The sequence below is a fragment of the Schistocerca americana genome, chromosome 3 (assembly GCF_021461395.2).
Source record: "Schistocerca americana isolate TAMUIC-IGC-003095 chromosome 3, iqSchAmer2.1, whole genome shotgun sequence".
Lineage (NCBI taxonomy): Eukaryota > Metazoa > Arthropoda > Insecta > Orthoptera > Acrididae > Schistocerca > Schistocerca americana.
This window is the reverse complement of record NC_060121.1, coordinates 451,138,293-451,164,854: the sequence shown is the minus strand read 5'-3', so window position 1 is coordinate 451,164,854 and position 26,562 is coordinate 451,138,293. Positions and strand designations below refer to the sequence as shown.

Genomic DNA, 26,562 nt, shown 5'->3' with positions numbered 1-26,562 from the left:
TTTAGCCAATAAAATATCAGGTAGAGATCGGACTGAGGACAGAGGAGTCTCCCTCAGTGCTCGAAACGCAATTTGAAGCACTATGGTAGAAAAACTGGAGATTACGTTTCGTACGTTAAACTAATTAAAGCCATCATGACAACCACGATATCTGTGATGTTGCAGTAATAGTGTCGTCGCCGCGTAACGTAATCACGAGTTAATCCGCTGAACCTACTCTTCTAAACTCAATAAAATGCGTCTCATAATCAGATAATCAGATCGGCATGCATGTAAGAGCGACCACATTCTGTTTTCTCATGAAATAATATTGAAAATAGTACTTTGTCCAGACAATTCAACATTTCACGCAAGTAGAGTATATTAGAAATAACGAACATGACTAAATGTGGTAAAAAAATAATACTGGCTTTTGTGTGTCTGTGTGTGTGTGTGTGTGTGTGTGTGTGTGTGTGTGTGTGTGTGTGGTGTGTGTGTCTGTATGTGTGTTCTACTGTTAAGGGTTACTGGATTTAGAATATTTCGTTTCATATAGTTTTATTGTTACAAGCTGCAATGCACTACAGGCACAGAAACTTCATCGTTCAGCATTATTTCATCAGAATGTATATTCGTCTCCACGAGTGTTGAGGGGAGTTTTATCTAAAAGAAGTATACAGTTTTCATTATCAAACGTACGACTATGTTTGTAGGTTAGCAACATCCTACCTTTTTTAAAATAATACATTGAGTTAAGAAATAATACGTGTTATAGTTTCAAAAGGAAGAGTTCATGAAGACAGACGACTATTAAAGTTTAAGTAATGGTATTTTAAGTAGGCACACATAAATTTGGTACAATGAGCCATAAAGATTCGAAACAAATGGCAGCTGAATCTCATCAATATTGTTAAACTATAGTAAGACTACTCTACACATCCACGATATTTCAAACAATTACATATTTTTATACGATTTGACAAATTTTTGTCACTGGCTTGCCAGTATATTCAAAACTGGGTTTGGCAGAAAGTGAGCTAAGTGTAAGAGCGCAAGGTAAGTGCGTGGGTGGTGCGAGGCAGTCGGCAGTCGCGGGCGCCGGCAGAGGGAGAGCCCGTGGGCGGCGGTGGTGGTGGTGCGCCTATTTGCCCCACTTCTGGAAGAGTCCCATACGCTGGCAGCGGCAGTTGGCGCCCCACAGGTTGCACCTGCAGCTCGAATTGTAGCAACAATCCTTCGGCCGGTGGTCGCAGGTGCCTCCTCGGCGGATGCACGCGCGTCTGAAAAGGTAAATGAAGGAAGAACGTCTGCAAAGAAATGAGAGAGCTCAGGGAAAAGTCGCCGACAGAAAAGACACAAAGAGGACGACACAGGACATCACACATCAAAACGACACAAGTGGACGAACACGACACAAGGATACACAGATAAATATAAACACACACATCAACAAAAGACCAGGTGTGGCTGTCATCTGCTCTAAGGTAATGATCCCTCAACCAGTGCGTTGGTTTTAGCAGTATAGTGATTAACCAGGCGTGCACCTAATGCGAGTGATACGTTTTTGCCTCGCTCCAAGTTTTGAACTAGTTTACCCACTCACATGTGAGGCTCCAAATGACATTGCATCTTCATATTTACTACTGTCACGGTAAAATAATGTATAAGTAACAATACAAATCCTATAACTGATGGAGGACTAACCTTGAACCCTAGAATATATAGTTTGACAGCTAATCAAGTAGCCACTGGTTCACGACTAGCTGTCGTATCGTCGTTATTTCAGATGGATTCCAGTTAATGCGGCCCACCTTGAGTTCGTCCCTTGTGACAACCTCTTCGTCTCAAAATAGCAATTGCAGCCAACGTTCCCAGTTATATGTTACATACAGTCCTCTCTCTATCTTCCCCTCGATATTTTACCGTCTACAGCTCTGTCAAGTACCATGTAATTTACATCGTGTTGTCTTAACACGCATCATATCATCCTGTCTCTTTTCCTAGACAATGTTCTCCCCACGTTGCTCTCCTACCCAATTCGGCCGAGAACCTCTATATTTCTTATCTTAACAGTCCATCTAATTTTCAACATCCGTGTATAGCGCCAAATCTCAGTCCCTTCAATTTTCTTATTTTCTTCCATGATACAACCAGTGCATTATTGGATATGAAAAATACAACCTGGAAGCCATATTATAAATGTGGATTAGGGCTAAAAGAAGAAGTGGATTGTACATCTTACTCTCTGTCAACTACTATGACAAATTTATGATGAAGTAACAACCTAAATTACGTTCTTTATGGCTTCATTTTCTTGCAAGCTGCAGTACCGAAGATTTTTACTTTTTCAGTCTGCAATAGGTGAAATGAAACTTCCCATATTTTTGGTCCTACAAATACTTTACTTCCATATTGAAATACATTTCTCCCCTGTTTTGTACGTGAAATGTATTTATGACATTACATATGACTGATGGATACACGTTGGTAAATTTCAATGTATAAAAAAATTATCTGAAAGTATCTAATCAATGTAGCAGATAGCGAAACACAAACAATTTTCTTAGTGCAAATACTAAAAATATGTAGTATCATTTCACGTTAACACGACGCTTTTTAAATTATGCAGCATCAAACATAGGTTTATAATAATTAGCTACGTAGGAGTAGGCAAAATAGTCACTTTCTTTGTCGAAGTGGAATATCCGCTCTCTGTAACAGTGTTTCTGTGAGGAACAGTCAACAAACAAACAAATGCAGAATGTTTTGCATATCACAGAACCGTTGAAATCAGTCAGAGACATTTCACCTAGGTATGGCGGGCCAGTATTCTTTGTTATTAACCGGTAATTAATTTGTAAATATGTAATTTTAAATTCTAATCATTCATTGTGGACATGGTTGACTACTAAGTCAGTAGTTTAAGTGAAGATAATTCATGAGCAAAATGTAACCATTCATGTTTTTGTTGAAATATTTCTTTATTGCCTTTACTAGTTCTCAAATATCAGAAGGCTCGCTGATGGTGAAATTTTCAGAAGTTAGGATATTTCATAAGTATTGTGAAGTTAGCCATGAAAATCTTCCCCGTGGACAGAAAAAGCGGAATATTAATATTACATTCTTATTTATAGCAAATAATTACGTATTACGCTAATCTATTTATCGTGCGTTCATAGTAGTTATTACAGTAAGTCAAATTTTCCTTTATCACAGTATCTGTTGTTAAGGGATACTGGTTTTAGAAGGCTTGTGCCTTTGACCATGCCCGGCCGGCGTGGCCGAGCGGTTGTAGGCGCTACAGTCTAGAACCGCGCGACCGCTGCGGTCGCAGGTTCGAATCCTGCCTCGGGCGTGGATGTGTGTGATGTCCTTAGGTTAGTTAGGTTTAAGTATTTCTAAGTTATATGGGACTGATGACTTCAGCAGTTAAATCCCATAGTGCTCAGAGCCATTTGAACCTTTGACCATGAATTATTGTTTCTTTAAGCGTCCACTTTCAGCCGCTTGATATGGAGTATTAACCTTCGGACGCCAACACTGTGGCAAGCAAGTATTCATATTTACTGTGATTAACTAATAGAAATTTAGATTCACTGAATTACGAGACTGGCAAAGCAACGGCCCAAAAGCACGTGACAGTGTGAGCTTTAACAATGAAAATACGAAGCACGGAGACACTTCACCAAATATCATATATATGTGACAAATTAATGCAGCATTCTAAGTAGACCAAACTGCGGTCAGAAAATGATCACTTCATTGTTTCCTCAGCGTCCAGTAATTTGCTATAATTATAATATACATGCAAGTCATTGTAAAATATCGGGCTCTCTTATCCCTTCTGTCAAAGTAATAACAGTAAGAATACAGCTCCACTTTTTCCATACGTGTTTGTTAATGTGTTCTATCCAAAAGTATCCACCAGTATTATAAGACTAACATCCGCATTTTCTTCGAGCTATAATCCCTGAAAATATCACCATTCTATAGTAAGTTAATTGAGGCTTGAAAGTGATTAATGGACAAAGGAAATTTTCTAGTTAAGAATAAGTGACCGCGATTTTTCCAAGTTTTATCTACACCTGTAAATTCCTGTTATAGGTATCTAGAAACTGTAGAGGAGACTTTGTAGATAAACTTTTCATAAGAAACCCATGTCCACAAAATGTACCTCTCGTAAAATTAAAAATCGAAGCTCTTTGAAACTCTCGTTTCATAGTACTGACACCTTGGGGACGATGATGTCTTTGCTGCGTGCGCTACAGGAACAGCTCCACGTTGTCACCTCATTGTTTCTTGGAGAAAGTGTATTGCGATGCATTGTTTTATACACACGGTCCAAAAACCCTGGTGCGCGTTCTTCGAGAATCACGAGCAGCCCTCCTAATCGTGTAGTTACTAATATCTCGCAGCAGTTATTATAGTCTGCGGGAAATAATATGTGATGGACTTGTGTATGTACGTCGAACTCTTTTTATTGTTCTACTGTGAAAACTACCATTGTGTTAACGTAGTACTTTTGCAACTATTGTTGGCTGTATGGTCATTGTTGTCCACAGCCAAAACTTAAAAATAAGAAAACAAAGAAGCGATCCTGAAAATCTTCTCGATACACTCTTCTACAGCTCTATCATTACGCACCATACCGTGAGGAGGGAGTGATCCGATGTCTTAATTTGTTTTATACCCAAATAGTACTCTTTCAAATATTGGTTCTTGATTAAAAATTCATCTACTAATCTCCTCCAAAGCCCCTAAAAATCTTGAAAAGCAATTGCTGTGCACTCTATGTAACTAATTTGAAAGTAATCGTAAATCAGGGAGGCTCAGTTTAACAACCTCATAACGCACGTCTACCTCCACACAGGAATTCAAGAAGCTGTTACGTAGTATGCAGGAGAGGTTATGTTCTAAAAACAGCTGACAGCCACACCTGCAACACACAATAAATACATAAAATATACCTAATTTATAAGAATTTCAAATATTATTCACATTGCAAATGCCTTTGTCGATAAATTACAGTTCATTAGACATGTTTACTTCCTAGAAAATTATACTTTTTAATATTTAGAGACTGAAGGAAAAGTAGTCTTCAAATTGCTGACATAATATGGACACTCACGCTGTTACCAGAAACACGAAAAGTAGATAGGAATAGAGGTAATGTAGAATTTCGGGTAAAATAATTGAATGTTACAAATATTTGGAAGGCAACGTGACTGAGGTATTATTCCTTCGCCATTTAACATTACATTGGATAACAACGATTAAGATCCATACAGCAATTAATCGTTCCCTGTTTCAAAACTAACCTAGAAGACAAGCCTCACTCAACCTATAACTGAATATATTAAATCCCAATATTATTACGACTATGAGAAACCACAGTGTGACTGTGCTATCTTCTATACGTTCTGTCATCATTCCATACACCTTTAACTGTGAACATCTATCTTCACCGAGGCCAACGTCGATTGCACGGCGGGGTGTGCAGCTTGATATTCTTCATCTATTTGGAATGACGATCTAGAATACGGTAACAATGATCCTGTATTCGCGGTTGTCGTTTCAGGGACGCTGTATATGTTACAACAATTTCGTAAACGTGTATTCCAACATGAATTGTTAGTCGCCTTCTCTGCTTGTACCTTTCTGTCAGTCTCTGATCTGCACAGAATCTCTCCAGTACACCTCGCTTGACATCCCAGTCAGTAGAAAACATTTTCTATGAAAATCAAAAGCTTCCAGTCTGGCGCAGTGCAGTCTTTCAAGGAGAGTCATAACAGCGAACACGCCGTTGCAGAGTGAAAGATTCCTGGAACCATTTCCTTGGCTACGGCTAAATAATACTTCCCGATATTAATCCTAGCAGGAGTCCAACAAGGTGTTTAAGTCAGATTCTATGGGTTTTCGGAAACTAACTGAGAGATGTTTGTAGAAATGAAGCTATGAAACAAGCTCATCAGTCACTCATGAAAAATGAGTAGGTAAGAACGCTGACCACGAATGGCAACTCAGTCCAGAACGGTTTTATGTAGCTTAGGTTCTTCGGTAGTTTTCTAAAAATAATTGGATTTGGAAACAGTCAGTATTTGAAGTTGGTTTAGATTTTACGCTTTTTATACCTTAATCAACAGCTGGTTGATACTTCATACTAACAAGTAACTTATTCTCTTTCTAAAAGTGCATAATGATGTGAATTATTTTGTTACGGACTGTTCGCATACTGCTGTTCACCTATTAATGAATTTCCATAGTGATGAACAACTGAACATGACTGTAGACATTGCTCTCATGTGAGAAATCGTCGTCGTTGAGGAATTCCCACAATACAGGAATTTCATCGGCGCAACTGACCGACGTCTTCAGATGTGGCGAACACACTGCCGCGCTGCGATCAAAGCCTCTTACTTATGCCAGTCTAAGAAGAGATGGCAGCGAGGCAGTGTGTTCACCACAGCTGAAGACGTCGGGCAGATGCTCCGATGAAATATTGTGGGAATTGTCAACGAGATCTGACGTCTCACTCGAGAACAATCTGTAAGTGGGGAAAGCCTCAAGTTGAATATGATGGCTAAACTGCAACAGTGACTCAAAGGACTTCATATACTAAAAACTATGAAACTGAAAACTTTGAAGGCAGTTCACAGTTATCATTAAACTTTCTGAGTATTGTAAGCATTCCGAATGCAAGCAGTCGTTTCGTTCATTAAAATTATATTTTTTTATACACACAAGCAAACATTTTTTATTTTTTATGTTGTATATTTTTATTTCTTGTTATCAGATGCCAGAAAATGGAACGATGAGACGTTATAAATTAGCATTAGTGTGAGGACAATAAGAAACTGCTGTATCGTGAGGCTTAAGCCCTCGTCACACGATATGAGGCAACTAACGTTGACGTCCGTCAGGAGAGAAAATGTTGTCGGCACACGGGACGATCTGGTTAAGGTGATTTTACCCTCCTAGCGCTCTCCAGCGGCAGTTGTCGGCTTTATTTGGCTCTCAAATTAACCTTGTGATTTATTTTTCTGCTCACAGTCGGCCGCTGGTCTTAACTCATAAGTCGGAGAATGTAAATGTTTTGAGAGCCAGAGCCGTTAGTATTGTTATGTCTACGACTGGCTATCAGAGTAACAATCGCAACAGGCAGTTCGTGATGCACAACAGAGCAATATCAGTGGTAGAGAGGCTTCAGAAACTCTACGAAAGATTGCAACTGCTCTAAAATTACAAATGCAAGCACTATGAAAAATTTCGGAAAACTTCAGATGAACTGGATTACGTCCTCGTTAGGGTGAAGTGGAATATCGAAAGTCTTGGGCAGAAAGAAACGAAGCAAAATTTCTCTGATGTTGTCGCTAGTGAATAAAAGTATCGAGAATAATTCAATAGATCACTGGGCTCCTGTAAAAAAGGAAATGCGTAAAGAGGTGCAGGTTACCGTAGGTACATTAAAATACAGGGGTCGAAAACCATAGAATATCCAATTAATACTTCATCTCATCGTTCAGAGACAGAAGAATAAATAAGCAGAGTGTGAGAGAGGATAGCTAGACGCAAACGTAGAATGCAAATGTTGAGATGATCCGTTAAATTCAAAAAAGATCGCCATAACAAAAGTTTACGCCGTGTATAGGAATCTTGAATCTAATTTCGGAGAGATGAAGGCTAAAGTATGATATATAATTAAGAAACTCCTGATAAACGCAAAAGGAGGTCACAACCTGTACGCCGGAGGCTTTTACAATGTAAGGTAGCTATTCTTAAACATAACAGAAAGATGGAGCAAGTTATAGATGACGAAGTAAAATAGTGAATGTCTGGCAGAGAGCTATATGACCTCTACTCAAACAATTTAGCAGTACTTGATTTATCTTCAAAATTATTGAAATCAGAGGGAATAGTGGAAACTGGAAGATTATTTGATTTAATGTGAAGAAAACCGTACGAAAAGTCATCCTATTTCTAAGAAAAAATATGGTTTACCCTCCACCGAAGAAGTCACGAGTACACAAACGTGAAAATTATTGGACAATACTTGTTGTCTCATGTCTAAGGTATTTACTTCAATAACGGAGAGGACAATACAGGAAAAACTGAAGTGGTGCTGGACGAATATCAGAGCTATTATGGGTTATGAAAAAGTACTGTGTTGTGATATATCAGTTATTATTGAATGAAAGAATAGAGAATAATCGAGACACTTACGCAAATTTGTGGGACTATAGAAAGCCTAACAGCACTTAAGATGGAATAAGTTTGTATAAATCATCGGTTGACTGTGTGAAAGAAACAGAGGCTAACTGGAATAATAAACCTATAACGTCAAGGACAATAAGTTTGTGTATGAAGGATACAGAAAGAACAGAGCGTTTTTGCCCGAAATTGATGTTGATTTATAAGAACTAGTGACTGTAATGGTATCAGAAGGAGAATAACAACTTATTTAAGCAGATTACAGAGAAAGGCGAAGAAAGATGGTGCTATTGGATAATCAATAAAAGAATAGTCAGAAGGAAGTATTTGAAATGTAGTCCCAAGAACAATTTATCAGCAGACTAATTACGAAATCAAGAGGCATCAGAAAAAAAAGACTTTGAAAGAAAATCACTGGAAAACCTAACCATAGGAGGATATATATTTGTAAAATATCTGTTAAGGCTGCCAGTAATAGTTGATTTTGAGGTATGAGAAGATGAAAACAAATTACAGAAACAGCCAAAAAAATAGAATACAGATCACAGTGGACTTTTGGTGTAGCCAAAATGTAGAGATGAAAAGAGTAACATAGACTATAGTAACCAACGGACGGTCCTTAGCAACCGGGAGAGAATATTTCTTCAAGTTCAGTCTGAGACTTGCTATATCCACAGATGTATATAACAGTCACATACAATGGGATGTTCAGAAATACTAGAAATTTCTTAACTCCAATAGAAATGATGTAACGATAAACTTTTAAAGTGTTTCACGAAAACAGAACTGGTGGGATTATCTCAGAATTCAAAAAGATGTAACAAATTTTCATATCTTAGCGGAACGACAACTATCGAATTTAACGGTATACAAGGAATAGTCTGACCAGATCGCCACTAGAAATTATTTATTGATCCGGGTAATCAGTTTCAGTCCAAGCGACGATCTTCAGCTTTCTTGATGAGGTGAGGATCCGTTACAGGCAGCAGCTCCGTGAACCGCCATCAAGAAATTTCTGCTTTGAAGATGGTCGCTTCGACTGAAACCGGGTCCCGGAATTATTTATTAAGTAATTGTTGCGATCTGAACTGACTATTTCTGTTATACTCAAAAAGATATATATTAAATCATTTGGCTCAGTAACATTTCCTCATCATTGCATTTGTTATAAAAATAAGGCGCATCTATTTCTTTGTTTTTTGATACGTACAGGGTGAACCAGAACACCCCCGATAAACCAAAAGAGCAAGAAAAATGTCGATTAAACATGGGCTTTAAAATGCATACCTCAGGGGTTATGAGCACTTGCTCAGTAAAAGAGACTTGCTTCAGAGCATCGAAGATGCTCATATTTCTTAAGATATGCGCTTTAGAGCCTATGTTCATTCGACGTTTTTTTGTTGTTTTGGTTCATACCACCATCTCTCAAAGTTTGTCGATGGAGTTCTGGTTCGCCCTGTATATCTTGGAAGAGCCGTTGAATGAAGTGGATACTGCCTTGAAAACATTAGATAAACACCAACAAATAAGTGATAACATTTCACAGCACAAATTGGACGACGCCGAAAGAATTAGATTACCAAATGAGACACTGAAATAGGCAGATGAGCTTAAGGAGGTTCAAACTGACTTAGGTTGCAGTAGTTACTCGGAGATGAAGCGGCTTGCAGAGGATGGAACATGTGCAATGAAATGAAGAAATCGATCCATGCGTCATTCAGGTATACCATACTACACCTTACACGGTCGAGCAACTCATAGAATTTGTTTATTGCACGCACACACACACACACACACACACACACACACACACACACACACACACACACACATATATATATACGCACGCACACACACACACACACACACACACACACACACACACACACACACAGAGCAGAGAGAGAAAGAGAGGGGGGGGGGAAGGGAGGGAGGACGGAGACGAGACCTGTATTTTTATTTTTATCGTTTATATGGTACTGTCCTACCACTAAAGTAATTTCTTTTCTCGGTTTCGATCAAGATTTGAGCGAGAAGTTTCTCGATAAATTCGAGAACTCACTTCGATCTATTACCTATCAGGAACCACTCATGCCACATCTCCATACCCATTAGCTCGAATGAAGTGGGCAAAAAACGGAAAGTTCTAGAAAGACCCTAGGAAATGGAATTTAATAAATAAGAAAAAAAATCATACACCACAATACAGCAAAGGAAACAGTATCACAATAAATGTGAAAATTCTTGTTGAGGAGTAGCTATCAAAATAACTTTAAATGTTTTCGAATTTGGAACGTTGCACCACGAAATTTTAAATAATCGACGCTCGCAGGTGCGTAAATAGTATACCGTCTCCTAAATACCTTAAGAATCTATTTTAGTAAGTACGGCAGGTAGGAACACGAGGCCCACGAGAAAGACAGACCGCGGCGCGTACGTCACGAAGATAGGCCTGAACTCGCTCGGTCGTACAGTCAGCAGACAAAATATGTTTCTAAGCCTGTTTAACACGCGGCTGGGCGTGCACGTACTAACGAGAATTGCATCTTCTACTGAAATCTGCTACTATGAAATCTTACTGATTACCAGTAATACAACAAAATTTAAGATCGATACTCGATATAAATGGTATAGTGGCTTGTCTATAGCATTTATTCACTTTTCACTTTTTCTCATTTCATACAAGAAGTGGTGCCATATGCAACTGATAATCATTTTGGTATGATTTTAATTTTTTTGTCTCCTACGACAGCCGTAGGCCTATGGACTTCCGATCATTGTAAGTGTTGTGTTGGCAGAAGAGCCAACACCGTGTTACTAGAGGAGGCCGAAATGCACGCGGTTTAGCTCATGCAGGCTGGCGTGAGGAGGGAAGAACTATACTGACGTGAGGTCTGGTACATGACAAGGAATTAGAATTCAGAAAGCGGACGTAATTAGTTTGATACTTTACTTTAATCCTTAATGATGAACGTCGCTCTTGACGGTACATGATTCACAATATTATCTATTCAAAATACATTCGTAGTAACTGAATATGGCGCCTTGCTAGGTCGTAGCAAATGACGTAGCTGAAGGTTATGCTAAACTGTCGTCTCGGCAAATGAGAGCGTATGTAGACAGTGAACCATCGCTAGCAAAGTCGGCTGTACAACTGGGGGGAGTGCTACGGAGTCTCTCTAGACTACAACTGCCGTGTGGCGGAGCTCGGTCTGCAATCACTGATAGTGGCGACACGCGGGTCCGACGTATACTAACGGACCGCGGCCGATTTAAAGGCTACCACCTAGCAAGTGTGGTGTCTGGCGGTGACACCACAGTAAGACAATAATAGTAAGACTCCATAGTAGTGGATTCCAGTAGAATATGTAGTTCTCGTTTGTATGTACACACCTAGTTACGAGTTAATAGGTGTAGAAACGTAGTTTGTCTGCTGAGTTGAGCGAGCGAGCGAGATCAGGCTTACCTTCGTGATGTACGCGCCGCGGCCTGTCTTTCTCGTAGGCCTCGATAGGAAAACATGCGACGTATTATCCCGGAAGTTAATTTAGCGACCCACGTACACGCCAGCTGCACCGGCGAGAGGAGCAGAGCTCGAGTGTGGGGCCCACCTTTACAAGCGCGACCCGTCAGCAGCTCGTACCCCTCCGGTGCTGCATGAATCGGCTTCCAATATCCGGGCTGGCGCGCGGCTTTACGATGCGAATGAAGGTTAATAAAGCGCCCCCTGCCGGCCTCCTCAAGAGCCCGGGTCACGGATCACACCGCCGTGAAAGCGGAGGCCACGTCCGGCCCTTCGAGCTACCGCAATCCCTGCCTACTCAACAAGCGTATGCTAGTAATCAAAAGGAGAGGTGACCTATTAGGAGAAGCCGCCTCCGTGATGTTTCCGAGAGGTACTGTTACACTATGAAAACGTTGTTGTTGTTTGTATGATGCCTTACATTTCTCAAAAAAGTGGCCTCGCCAAAGAATAAATTTAGTCACCGATAGGAGATATCATGCTAATACCGCGTCTGGTCTCGATAATGCCCTAAGTTTGCTAAGGAGGAGAACACACAACAATCTTCAAGTATATCTTTTCAGTTAAATCTTTGGGGCCGAGAAGGCGTGGTCGATGTATAAAAGTGCTTCCTGCCCTTTCGTCTCCAACTGCACGAGACATCTTCTGATGTAAAACAGCTACTACCGTTAAGGCGTGAGGGTCCCTCGCACTTATTGAAGGCATAGAGGTTACCACAGTAAGCCACGTGATGCCGAGTGTGTGACTATCTCTGGATGGCGTCAACATTCTCGATTAAAAAGAATGTCATTCTGTTGGCGCAAAGTCGACATCCATATTTTATCCAAACCTTCTTCTTTTCTGTTGAAATCGTTATGGTGTCTGCGAATCTCTGTTGCTTCTCTATATATGCTTGCATGATAATGCGATGTCCTTGCTAAAACAAAAACAGATGCCATTAAAACTTTCGGGTTTAGAGCCACAAAATCTGCGAGCCGGTTTATTTGCAGGATGAACTAAACTACTTACGGTCGGTATAGATATTTTAGTGAGGAGCGAGATCGATCACTCCAACAAAGAAGACAGGAAGCCGGAAATACTGAGCAACAACAGCCGCCATTCATTACTAAACTTACGGATTGCATTGGGGAGTTTTGGCCAGGTATGGCGTCGAAACGATCTTTAGACCCACCAAGAAGATTAATGAATATTTAAGAACGGCAAAAGATGCACGGCATCCCCTAACAACAACTGGGTTACATAAAATTCCGTGCAGTTGCAGATAAGTGTAACCGGAAAGACGAAAAGAATTGTCAACACCCATTTACCCGAACTCAAAAGGAACTGTAGTCTGAGACATAGTGAAAAATCGCCCGTAATAGTACATGTTTTCTGATATTGAAACCACGAAAAAAAAAATCAATGAGACGGACGTTTTGGCAAGGACATCTCGTCATCATGCACGCATGTATAGAGGAGCAATAGAGATTCATAATCACCACAACAATTTTAACAGAAAAGAAGAATTTTTAAAAACAGATAAAATATGGATGTCATCTTTGCGCCAACAGAATCACAATCGATTATTTTAAATCGAGGATGAAGACGTCAGCCAGAGATAGTCACACAGTCGGCGTCACGTAACGTATGGTGATACCCTCTATGCGCTTTATAACCGCGAAAGGCCCTCAAGCTTTAGTGGCAGTAGCCGTTTTACATCGGAAGATGTCTCTTGCAATTGCAGACGAAATGTTAGGAACCTGTGTTATACATCGACCAAGCTTCCACAGCCTGGAAATTGTAATTGAAGAGATGTTCTTGTTGTTGTTGCTGTTTTTGTGGTGGTGGTAGTGGTCTTCAGCCCGAAGAGTGGTTTGATGCAGCTCTCCATACTTCTCTGTCCTGTGCAAGCCTCTTCATTTCCGAATAACTATTTCAACCTACATTCTCCTGAATTTGCTTACTATATTAATTTCTTAGTCTCCCTGTGTGATTTTTACCCCACACCATTCTCTCCAATGCTAACATCGGGATCCTTTGTATGTCTCAGAATGTGTCCTATCAATCGAGGGCTCCTATTAGTCAAGTTGTGTCGCAAATTGCTTGTCTCCCTAAGTCTGTTCAGTACCTCCTCATTAGTTACACGATCTACCCATCAATTGTTCAACATTCTGATTTGGCACCACGTTTCAGAAGCTTCTATTCTCTTTTTGTTTTAACTATTTATCCTGCATGTTTCACTTCCATACATGGCTACACTCCAGACAATTACATTCAGAAAATATTTCCTAACACTTATATCTATATTAGATATTAATGAATTTCTCTTCTACAGAAACGCTTTTCTTGACATTGCCAGTGTACATTTTATATCATCTCAGTTACGTCTATAATCAGCTACACTCCTGGAAATGGAAAAAAGAACACATTGACACCGGTGTGTCAGACCCACCATACTTGCTCCGGACACTGCGAGAGGGCTGTACAAGCAATGATCACACGCACGGCTCAGCGGACACACCAGGAACCGCGGTGTTGGCCGTCGAATTTCGCTAGCTGCGCAGCATTTGTGCACCGCCGCCGTCAGTGTCAGCCAGTTTGCCGTGGCATACGGAGCTCCATCGCAGTCTTTAACACTGGTAGCATGCCGCGACAGCGTGGACGTGAACCGTATGTGCAGTTGACGGACTTTGAGCGAGGGCGTATAGTGGGCATGCGGGAGGCCGGGTGGACGTACCGCCGAATTGCTCAACACGTGGGGCGTGAGGTCTCCACAGTACATCGATGTTGTCGCCAGTGGTCGGCGGAAGGTGCACGTGCCCGTCGACCTGGGACCGGACCGCAGCGACGCACGGATGCACGCCAAGACCGTAGGATCCTACGCAGTGCCGTAGGGGACCGCACCGCCACTTCCCAGCAAATTAGGGACACTGTTGCTCCTCGGGTATCGGCGAGGACCATTCGCAACCGTCTCCATGAAGCTGGGCTACGGTCCTGCACACCGTTAGGCCGTCTTCCGCTCACGCCCCAACATCGTGCAGCCCGCCTCCAGTGGTGTCGCGACAGGCGTGAATGGAGGGACGAATGGAGACGTGTCGTCTTCAGCGATGAGAGTCGCTTCTGCCTTGGTGCCAATGATGGTCGTATGCGTGTTTGGCGCCGTGCAGGTGAGCGCCACAATCAGGACTGCATACGACCGAGGCACACAAGGCCAACACCCGGCATCATGGTGTGGGGAGCGATCTCCTACACTGGCCGTACACCACTGGTGATCGTCGAGGGGACACTGAATAGTGCACGGTACATCCAAACCGTCATCGAACCCATCGTTCTACCATTCCTAGACCGGCAAGGGAACTTGCTGTTCCAACAGAACAATGCACGTCCGCATGTATCCCGTGCCACCCAACGTGCTCTAGAAGGTGTAAGTCAACTACCCTGGCCAGCAAGATCTCCGGATCTGTCCCCCATTGAGCATGTTTGGGACTGGATGAAGCGTCGTCTCACGCGGTCTGCACGTCCAGCACGAACGCTGGTCCAACTGAGGCGCCAGGTGGAAATGGCATGGCAAGCCGTTCCACAGGACTACATCCAGCATCTCTACGATCGTCTCCATGGGAGAATAGCAGCCTGCATTGCTGCGAAAGGTGGATATACACTGTACTAGTGCCGACATTGTGCATGCTCTGTTGCCTGTGTCTATGTGTCTGTGCTTCTGTCAGTGTGATCATGTTATGTATCTGACCCCAGGAATGTGTCAATAAAGTTTCCTCTTCCAGGGACAATGAATTCACGGTGTTCTTATTTCAATTTCCAGGAGTGTATTTTGCTTCCGAAGTAGCAAAGCTCCTACTATTTCAAGTGTCTCGTTTCCCAATCTAATTCCCTCAGTATCGCCAAATTTAATTCGAGTACATTCCATTACCCTTGTTTGCTTTTGTTGATGTTCATCTTATATTCATTCAAGACGCTGTTCATTCCATTCAACTGCTCTTCCAAGTCATTTGTTGTCTCGGTTAAAATTATAATGTGATCGTCAAATCTTAACACTTATTTTTTTCCCTCAAGTAGCCTTCACTCCTTGTATTTTATCCTTGTTACCCTCAGCATTTGAAAGAAAGTATTTCCGTCAAGTTGGCAAAAGGTTTCTCGATGTCTACAAACACTATAAACGTAGGTATGCCTTCCCTTAACCTATCTTCTAAGAGAAATCGTTGAGTCAGTAATGCTTCGGTGTTCTTACACTTTTCCGGAATTCAAGTTACCAGTTTTCCCATTCTCCTCTAAATAACTCGTGCAAGCTCAACTTTTTAATTTGATGGTTCGGCAATTGTAACACCTGTCGACAACTACTTTCTTCGGGATTGGAATTATTATAATTTTCTTGACTTCCGAGTCTAGCTCTCCTGCGGCTTTGCGTAGTTTTGACGGAATGTCATTTACTCCAGGGATCTTGTTTAAATTTACTGATGATTAAATTCAATTGAGAAATCAGATTGTGGGGACTCTGATTGCTACATATCACCGATATTCTTTCACCCTGAATTTTAATTCCACTCTTGAACCTATTTTTGTTTCCATAATTTATTCTAGTGTATACAGATTGTACAGTTGGGGCGAAAGACTACATCCCTGTGTTACACACATTCTAATCCGAGCACTTCGTTCTTTGTCAACCACTTTTACGATTTCCTCTTGGCTCTTGTACATGTTGTATATTACCCGTCTCTCTCTATAGCTTACTCCCATTTTCCTCAGAATATCGAACATCTCGCACCATTTTACATTGTCAAACGCTTTTTCCAAGTAGACAAATCCTATGAACATACCTTTATTTTTCTGTAGTCTTGCTTCCAACACCGGGCGCAAAGTCACCATTGCCTTTCTGATGCCTTTACCCTTCCTAAAGCCAAATTGATCATCATCTAACACATCCTTAATCTTTTCCATTCTACTGTGAATTATTCTTGTTGGTAACTGTGACACGTGGTCTGTAAACCTGACTGTGCGATAAATCTCGCACTTGTCAGCTCTTGCAGTCTTCATACATTCTACACACCAAAGCTCTTTTAGACCCTGATTCCAGTAGTGGATACCCTATCTCTTCTCTGTCAACTCCTTCTTCTATAACGTCAGGCATCTTCCCCCTCACAGAGGCCTTCGGTATACTCTTTCCACCTCTCCGCTCTCTCTGCATTTAACAGTGGAATTCCCGCTGCGCTCTTAATGTTACCGCCCTTGCTTTTAATTTCACCGTTGGTCTTTTTGACTTTTCTGTATGCTAAGGCGACCTTCCGACAGTCATTTCTTTTTCGATGTCTTCACATTTTTCATGCACACATTTCGTCTTAGCTTCCCTGTACTACCTATTGAGTTCACTCCTCAGCGAAAACGATTCTTCCTGTCTAATCTCTTAAGCTTCACCCTACTCTTCATCGCTACCAAATAGTGATCTGAGTCTACATCTGCCCCTGTGTACGCCTTACAGTCCAGTATCCGATTTCTGAATCTCTGTCTGACTATGATGTAATGTAACTGAAATCTTCCCGTATCTCCAGGCCGTTTCCAAGTACACCTTCTCCTCTTGTGATTCTTGAACATAGTATTCGCTACTACTGGCTGAGACATTAAAGTCGGGAATCTTTCGCCAGTGGAGAGATCGTCATGACACTTTTTAGTTAGAGGCCATATGACCTGTGAATACACTTTATGTACGTTTAATGGCCCCTGTATCCTATTATCGTTGGTCATTGCTGATTTTTCCGCCTTTAGGGGCAGTTTTCATCCCCAACGGCAAGAGAATGCACTGTATATCTCTCCGTCCCTCCGCTCTCTTTGACGAGACCGTTGGTAAAATGAGGGCGACTTTGTACGCCGGAAGTCTTCGACCGAGTCAATGCTAATTATTATTCAAAATTTAAGCGATGGCAGTTTTCGAACCCAGACCGGTGACGTTTTGAATACTGGTCAAAGGCGCTACCCATAGTCCACGGATGGTTACGATGTAGTGTCCAAATACCAACAATGTTCTCGTGGCTATGTCGTTAGCTATTGGCAATACGTGGGACACATAGTTCAGTGTGGATATTACCTGTGTTTTTGCAAGTCCTACTCTCTGTACTTCGCCAAGCTTATTCATGCTGTGTGCTTGGACTGAAACACGTATGCTCGCTAAGATTTTCTTATAGTTGGCAACGAAGATGGGCTGTATATTATACCTATACTCGATGCCTAACGTATGCATGTATGAGACCACTTTTATTTCCCCGGGAAGTCCTCGGCCTGCATTCACTATACTTGATTTTGTCTTGTTCACTTTTGCACCTGGCCCCATTTCGTAACTGCGTATAATTCGTAATGCGATCTGTACGTCGTTTGTTACCACAAGAACTACATTGTCGGCGTTTACCTTGTAGACAATTGTTTGGACTTGTATATGTAATCATCGAAGTTTTTAGAATGAAATTTTCACTTTGCAGCGGAGTGTGCGCTGAAATGAAACTTCCTGGCAAATTAAAACTGCGTGCCGGACGGAGACGAACTCCGGGTACTAGTTCTCTAAGGTTGACATGAGAGCTTCTGTGAAGTTTTGAAGGTAGGAGACGAGGTACTCGTGGAACTAAAGCTGTCCTGAGTCGTGATTGGATAGCTCAGATGGTAGAGTACGTGCCCGTGAAAGGAAACGGTTCAGAGGTCGAGTCTGGGTCCGCACACAGTTTTAATCTGCCAGGAAGTTTCATCGAGGTTTTTGCTGCAGAGTCACCAGTAAAGTTTCGGTAGCTATGGAAAACAAGGGTATCGACAATGGGCAACCCTGCCTCGCTGAACTATTGAAATCAAAACTCTTCGATAACTGAACGTTGATCATAATTGTGATGATCCATTCTCTGGTATTCTATGTATTACGTTGAAAAACCGTAGTGGAAACCCCATGGCGCTCATTGTCTGTAGGAGACATTGATGATTCACCATGTCAAAATCCGTTGCAAAATCTAGTGACATTATTGCACACCTAAGTTCAAGAAGGTCTGCTGGAACTATAATGCCTCTATAATCACACATGGTGTGGAGGATTGACCTGTCCTTGCCTATACTAGTTCGGTAGGTTCCGGTGATCTCATGTATTATCCTTTTCAGCCTTTGTGTAAGGATGCGACTAGGCGAGGTAGCCGTACCGTCAGGGGCGCATTGCCACGGTTCGACCCCCCCCCCCCCCCCCACTCACCCATTCCCCACCACACTCCGTCGGAGGTCTGAGTCCTCTCTCGGGCATGGCTGTGTGTGTGTTGTCCTTCACGTAAGTTAGTTTAAGTTAGGATAAGTAGTGTGTAAGCCTAGGGACCGATGACCTCAGCAGTTTGGTCCCATAGGAACTTACCACCACCAATGATTAGGGCCATTATTTTGAAGTTAAGCAGTGTGATGGATCGAACGCTTCCGAGAGACACACTGTGTGGGTTTTTCGGAATGAGCACAACCGTTCCTTTCATGAAATCTTTCGGATTTTCGAAGTCAGGGGTCATAAGTTCGTTACACATTTGTATTAATCAAGGTGTTAGTTGCGTTTGGAAGACCTGGTAAAACTCTGCACGAGTGCCATCTGGACCATGTTATTTGTTTTCCGGACTAAATGCTGTTGCAGCATGTATATCATTTTCATCAATCTACTCTATAGAACTGTGAGATGCGGTAATACTTAGCTTCCCTTGAAGATTTCCTATTATCAACAGTACTGTATGTTTCTTCTTTACTTTGAGTGGTTAAAATGGTTCCATCATTCGTCTTGACTTTGTAAGAATTTTCGCTCTCCCCTTACCTTTTCGCGTCCAAGCTGAAAAACTGACGTTTCTTCTCGGAAAATGGTGTCCTGCCTTCTCTATCGACCTTTGCGTCCTTGTAATTGTTTGCGCTTCAGAGACAAACTTTTTGATTTTTCTTAATCCGGATATAGTTTCCAGTTGCCTACGAATCTGGTTTATGGCCATCCCTCAGGCACTGGTAATAAAATTTAGCCGTTTTCTTATACCAGAAACTTTTTTCGTGCGAATAGCCCAGTAACGCTTTTTATAGTTTCGGTTTGTCTTATTGAAGCCACCACGTGAAAATAGAGATATAAGAAGTAAACTTCCGCTCACATTGCTCACTTCTGTTGCTAAAACACTCGTGACATGCGACATTTTCCAGGTGGGCAACATTTGATTTCCAGTATCCCCTTGCTCAATTGGTTTTTGTGCAATCCATATTTAATGTGGTTACGTAAGCAGAATGCTCGAGATAGCTTGGAGGCCACACTGCGGTCTGCAGTACTCTGTTTTTCAAGTTGCTAGATGCGTAGAAGCTGTCTAAATGGCTCGCTGAAGTGTTCCTAATGAAGTAAAGTCAGGCATGTCACCGTTTTTAAGTTCCCACGTGTCAGATAATCTACATTCTTTCACTATGTTTTCTATCTGTATGGAAGTGTTGAAATTGGGGACTTGATCTTTGGGATTTAAAACGCAATTTAAGTGTCCTGCAATTATTTTAGTGTCACAGCGCACACCGGATAACGGAACAACTTCGTGTTTGAAAAACACGATTGCTGCGTCGATTGCTGCTTCCTAACGTGAGTAGATATTGATGATTCTCGTGTTGTAGAACGTGCAAGCAATGCCTCTACCATTAAAAAGAGTTTCAGCGTCGTAAATGCCATTCCTTCATACGGTAGCACAGCTGTTCCTGGTTCACTTCCATGTCCAGAACTAAAAATAGCACGTATTTGTGTCATTTAATTCAGTTTCTTTTACTTCTTGAAATAAGGAAAAGTGGATATCGGAGACACACAAAAATTCTTTCAGGCTATTTAACTTACGTGAACTTCGAATACTGTTTACCTTCAAGATTGCAGTTGAGTAGGCTTGAAGGATTGGGGGGGGGGGGGGGGGGGGGGTGTTATAATTTTTTGAGCATTGTTAGTTAAAGAGCTCTCATCACTGCCAGCAATGCTTTGGCAGTTTTAATATGTATCTGACGCATAACCACTTCCCACCGTCTGATCAGTTAAAGTCCACTTCCACTGGTTAATAGATCCTTCGCACAGTCAGTCATTGTCTTCTCAGTAGGTGCCGGTACTTCGTTCATCTCTGTGTCCTTGATTGGTTCGTCTGCCCAGTTCCCTTGAGTGGTAGGATTATTTGCACTTTGTCCGAAGTCACGAGGGAGCTGTCTGTCTCGTGGTTACTGGTTGCACGTGCAGCCTTTGAACGCATCAAAGTAACAATTTTCTAAGCCCCTTCTTGTGCAAGCCTTCGCTTTTTGTTTTTTATTGGGAACGGCTTTTTACTGTAGCTCCTAAAAGTCCGCTACAGTTTCGTGACTCTGATTATAAATGTTATTGTCATCAGATGCTGCTTCAGGAACTTTCGAATCATTTGAGATGTTGGTGACGGGGGCTTTCGTCACAGGTTCTGTGAGTCGTGGTTTGGTCAAAGCCGCCCCCGCAATTTAGGTAGTCTCCATTGAAACGTCACTTGCACTAAAACAGTCGTTCGTGAGTGCTGTAGAAATCGAGGCACGTGCTTCTCGTACAGTGACAGCCGCTACCGTTATGTTTTCTGATACCTTAGCGACTGGAGCAGTCATCACAGGTTCTGTCGGTTGCAGTGTGGCCAGGGACACATACGCAGTATCTGTAGTCTCCTTCGGAATGATTCTTTCGCGAACACTGTCATTCGAGATCACTACCGTAATCAAGGTGGGTGGTTTCTGTCGAATATCAGTCACCGCATATGTTAGCGGCGAGGTGGTAGTAGACGCGGGTCTTACGGATCGCTGGCCGGCAGCAAGGCCACGCGCCTCTCTAAACATTGGGAGCGTAAATATGAAACTTCCTGGCAGATTAAAACTGTGTGCCCGACCGAGACTCGAACTCGGGACCTTTGCCTTTGGCGGGCAAGTGCTCTACCATCTGAGCTACCGAAGCACGACTCGCGCCCGGTACTCACAGCTTTACTTCTGCCAGTATCTCGTCTCCTACCTTCCAAACTTTACAGCAGCTCTCCTGCAGGAAGTTTCATATCAGCGCACACTCCGCTGCAGAGTGAAAATCTCATTCTGGATTGGGAGCGTAAGTTATACGTTCCACTGTATGCAGAGCAAATTCTGGATTGACCATCATAGGTCATTAGGGTTCTATATTCGCACACATTAATGTAAAACGGAATATATCTTTGCAGACCAACTTTCAGTTGTCTCATGTCGTTCAGTGCAGGGAATGTATAGACACTGGACCATTTCTCGACAATATTACTTAAAACTTTCTCATAACTCGAGATTATTGCAGGGATGTATTCAGCAGGCACTTCAAACGGCAACTCAAAAATTCTGACTGTTCTGATACCTAATACGGCATGTGTAACGCTAACATCACCAATACTGCCACCACAGTGTTTAAATTTTAAACTGCCTCCAAATTTTAAACTACCTCCAAGCGATTCTACGACTTTCTCGCAAAATTTTGCATTCCTTAGTTTGACAAAACAGACATTGCAGACAATCAACATATGGATTCCAATAGGATCGTCAAAATACAGTTTCAGTTCTTCTCTAGGGACTTTTCAACCTTAAAGGAAGAGGGTCTAATGTAATTTCCATATAAAGTGACTTTCAAAGTGTCTTTTCTACTTGGCTGAGACATCATGGCACTTTTTACTATTCAAACGCCCCAAGTACTGACAGCTGTAAGTTGCAAAGCGCACAAACTCACCAAGCTGCGAGAGACGTCAGGTGCAGAACATTGCAGACAACCGCTGAGCGCCGCTGTCGCCAGCGAACTGGTCTCGTATGTAATAGAGCTCTGGCAGTTAGGATCACTTTATTCGTTAGTTCTGAATTTGTTCATCCAGTAATTGTCTCACCCAGTTTAGCTGCTATTGTCAGCTTTCTGCTATAGCTTAAATATGAATTATGTTTAATAATCCATTTGGCTCACATTATGACTTTAAAGAACAATGGATCGAAATAATATAAAGCGAAATACCTGTTATCTCATTCTTGTATTAATAAAAACGTGAATACATTAAATGTATTCGCAGTTGCGTATGTGAACAACTACACTCCTGGAAATTGAAATAAGAACACCGTGAATTCATTGTCCCAGGAAGGGGAAACTTTATTGACACATTTCTGGGGTCAGATACATCACATGATCACACTGACAGACCCACAGGCACATAGACACAGGCAACAGAGCATGCACAATGTCGGCACTAGTACAGTGTATATCCACCTTTCGCAGCAATGCAGGCTGCTATTCTCCCATGGAGACGATCGTAGAGATGCTGGATGTAGTCCTGTGGAACGGCTTGCCATGCCATTTCCACCTGGCGCCTCAGTTGGACCAGCGTTCGTGCTGGAGTGCAGACCGCGTGAGACGACGCTTCATCCAGTCCCAAACATGCTCAATGGGGGACAGATCCGGAGATCTTGCTGGCCAGGGTAGTTGACTTACACCTTCTAGAGCACGTTTGGTGGCACGGGATACATGCGGACGTGCATTGTCCTGTTGGAACAGCAAGTTCCCTTGCCGGTCTAGGAATGGTAGAACGATGGGTTCGATGACGGTTTGGATGTACCGTGCACTATTCAGTGTCCCCTCGACGATCACCAGTGGTGTACGGCCAGTGTAGGAGATCGCTCCCCACACCATGATGCCGGGTGTTGGCCCTGTGTGCCTCGGTCGTATGCAGTCCTGATTGTGGCACTCACCTGCACGGCGCCAAACACGCATACGACCATCATTGGCACCAAGGCAGAAGCGACTCTCATCGCTGAAGACGACACGTCTCCATTCGTCCCTCCATTCACGCCTGTCGCGACACCACTGGAGGCGGGCTGCACGATGTTGGGGCGTGAGCGGAAGACGGCCTAACGGTGTGCGGGACCGTAGCCCAGCTTCATGGAGACGGTTGCGAATGGTCCTCGCCGATACCCCAGGAGCAACAGTGTCCCTAATTTGCTGGGAAGTGGCGGTGCGGTCCCCTACGGCACTGCTTAGGATCCTACGGTCTTGGCGTGCATCCGTGCGTCGCTGCGGTCCGGTCCCAGGTCGACGGGCACGTGCACCTTCCGCCGACCACTGGCGACAGCATCGATGTACTGTGGAGACCTCATGCCCCACGTGTTGAGCAATTCGGCGGTACGTCCACCCGGCCTCCCGCATGCCCACTATACGCCCTCGCTCAAAGTCCGTCAACTGCACATACGGTTCACGTCCACGCTGTCGCGGCATGCTACCAGTGTTAAAGACTGCGATGGAGCTCCGTATGCCACGGTAAACTGGCTGACACTGACGGCGGCGGTGCACAAATGCTGCGCAGCTAGCGCCATTCGACGGCCAACACCGCGGTTCCTGATGTGTCCGCTGTGCCGTGCGTGTGATCATTGCTTGTACAGCCCTCTCGCAGTGTCCGGAGCAAGTGTGGTGGGTCTGACACACCGGTGTCAATGTGTTCTTTTTTCCATTTCCAGGAGTGTATCATCTGTGTAATGCAATGACGACAATAAAAGTTTGTGCTGACTGGTACTCGAACCCGTATTTCCCTCTTATTGTGAATGGTCGCCTTACAATCTTTTTAACTGTTCAAACCGAACGGAAAAAACAACAACCACAACGAGGTACGAACCTCCGTCCGACACATTATACGATTAACATTCTATAACGCTATTTTTCTTTTATCTTTTTATTTTTTTTTCTCTTTTATTTTTCAATATTTTTATTTGACTAAAGTAAACTTTATGAAGTTCCAAGAGCAAATTGAAAAAAAACGTTTTGTTTGTTTCGTGACAAAAATGATCACTGCACTTATTCTGCGACTTGTATAGGAAAACGGAACAATATAGTGAAAACAAATTCATCTACCACTTTATTTACTTATTTGTTTTTATTCTCTGCCCAATTTCTTTTTTTCGTTGAAGAAATAACACAAAGGAACACTTCTAAAACTTGCCACGTGCTGCGTCGATACTCCACGGGCACCACATTCTATGAATTTCTTAAATTTTTTAAATTATTTTTTAGTTGTGGAGCAGTCAGTGGCAGGCCGGAAGAGGCAAGAAGCGCAGGGTTTGAACTCCGAGGCCTGGCCATGATGTCTCCTCCCCTCCCCCTACCGACGAAGTGAACTGTCACAGTTCTTTCTTTTTTTTAATCAACAAGTACAAGGGAACCATACGCCAAAAATTATGACGATAATGTAACGAAAAAGTGCCACCTTGTCCCACCTTGTCCGCTGGGATCCCCTTATCGATGCGGGCGGTCAGTAATAGGCGGTCGTAATTTCAAAGGGTCGTCACTAGTCGTCAACCATCTGAGTGTCCGGGGCCGCTTCATACTGTCAGGGACTGTTTCTGTTCCCGTATGGGGATCGTGGAAACATAACGTCTGCGAGTCAGCTTCTTCTCACAGCTGGCACACCCCACCCCGCCTAGGTGGTGGTTACATGAATGACGACCCCAAGTAGTTAGCAAAAAGGTTCCGGTATTGCCCTCTCTTCGTTAAGACCATGAAATTGTCCACCATGTAATGCCACAAATCCAGGCCTTCGCCGTCACTTACATATAGTGTATCGCCTTTCCTTTTACCCAATGACCGCATTCATTCGGGTCATCAGGAAACAGACAGTGTCGGACGTAGAGGGCCACAAAAGCAAAAGGGTGGCGTAAGAGGAAAGACAGTATCTGGCGGATCAATTTCTAGCACTCGCGTGAGGGGGGGACAGTTGTAGCACGACTGATAAACTACAGTCATAGGCAAACTTCTCTTTGTTGTCAATAATGTTTCTGCACACTCCTACATTCTTCATGTACATTCCCGTATAGGGGACACACTTCAATTGAAAGTCTCTTGTCCGCTATCGGTAGATAAATACGATACTTTAGTGTTGTCTTGTTCATAATTATGTTCCTTCTGACATGCATGCAGGTCACACTAATCATATCAGCTATGCTTAAAGCAGGTGATAGTATCATAAGAGACACATGTGGATATTACCAGTATATCAGTTTAAGACTCCATAGTTGCAAAATATTGACACGACGTATATCCAAAGGAGTGCAAAAGTTAGTAGAAGCCACACTCAGGAAAGATCAGTTTAGGTTCCGGAGGAATATAGAAACATGCGAAGCTCTAGTGACCCTACGACTTTACAATATAGACAGAAGAAAGGCAAACCTACATGTATGTATAGAAAGATTTTCACAACGTTGACTGTGAAATTCTGAAAGAAGCAGAGGTAAAATGCAAGGTGCCTAAAAAATCTGCAACCTCTTAAGAAACCAGACTACAGTTGTAAAATTAGAGAGGAATGATAGGGAAACGGTGGTTGAAAACGGAGGGAGGCAGAATAGCGGCCTATTACCGACATTGTACATTAAGCAGTTATTACTAATGAAAAGCAAGTAGTAATTCGCAAAGGGAATTAGCGTTCACAGAGATGAAATAAAAACTGTCCGCTTTGTCGTTGACATTATAATCCCGTCAGATTCGGTAAATCTTTTAGAGGAGCGATTTAATGGAATGAACTGTATCTTGAAAAGACGTTGTAAGTTGAACTTCAACAAAAGTAAAGCAAAGGTTACCTTACATAGTCGAATTAAATCAGCCTGTGTACGTAGTATTAGATTAGGAAATAGGAAATTGTAAGCAGTCGATGAGTTTTGCTGCCTGAGCACAAAAATAAGTGACAACGAAATAGAGAGGATATCAAATGCAGACTGGCAACAGGGATACAAACGTTTCTGAAAAACAGAAATTCGTTAAAATCTAATATAAGCTGAAATGTTAGGACGTCTTTCCTGTAAGTGTCTCCATGGACTGTAGCCTTGTAAAAAGTCAAACG

General features: G+C 42.5%; 1 protein-coding gene across 1 annotated transcript in view; it reads right to left on the bottom strand.

The window, feature by feature from the left end:
* Positions 1–421: 421 nt before the first annotated feature.
* The window catches only part of LOC124605674 (U8-agatoxin-Ao1a-like), a 420,878-nt gene continuing 394,737 nt past the window's right edge, over positions 422–26,562 (bottom strand). The window contains exon 3 of the mRNA XM_047137523.1: positions 422–1,259. Within this exon, the coding sequence (XP_046993479.1) occupies positions 1,121–1,259 (139 nt within the window). The 3' untranslated portion in view covers positions 422–1,120. The remainder of the gene's footprint in view (positions 1,260–26,562) is intronic.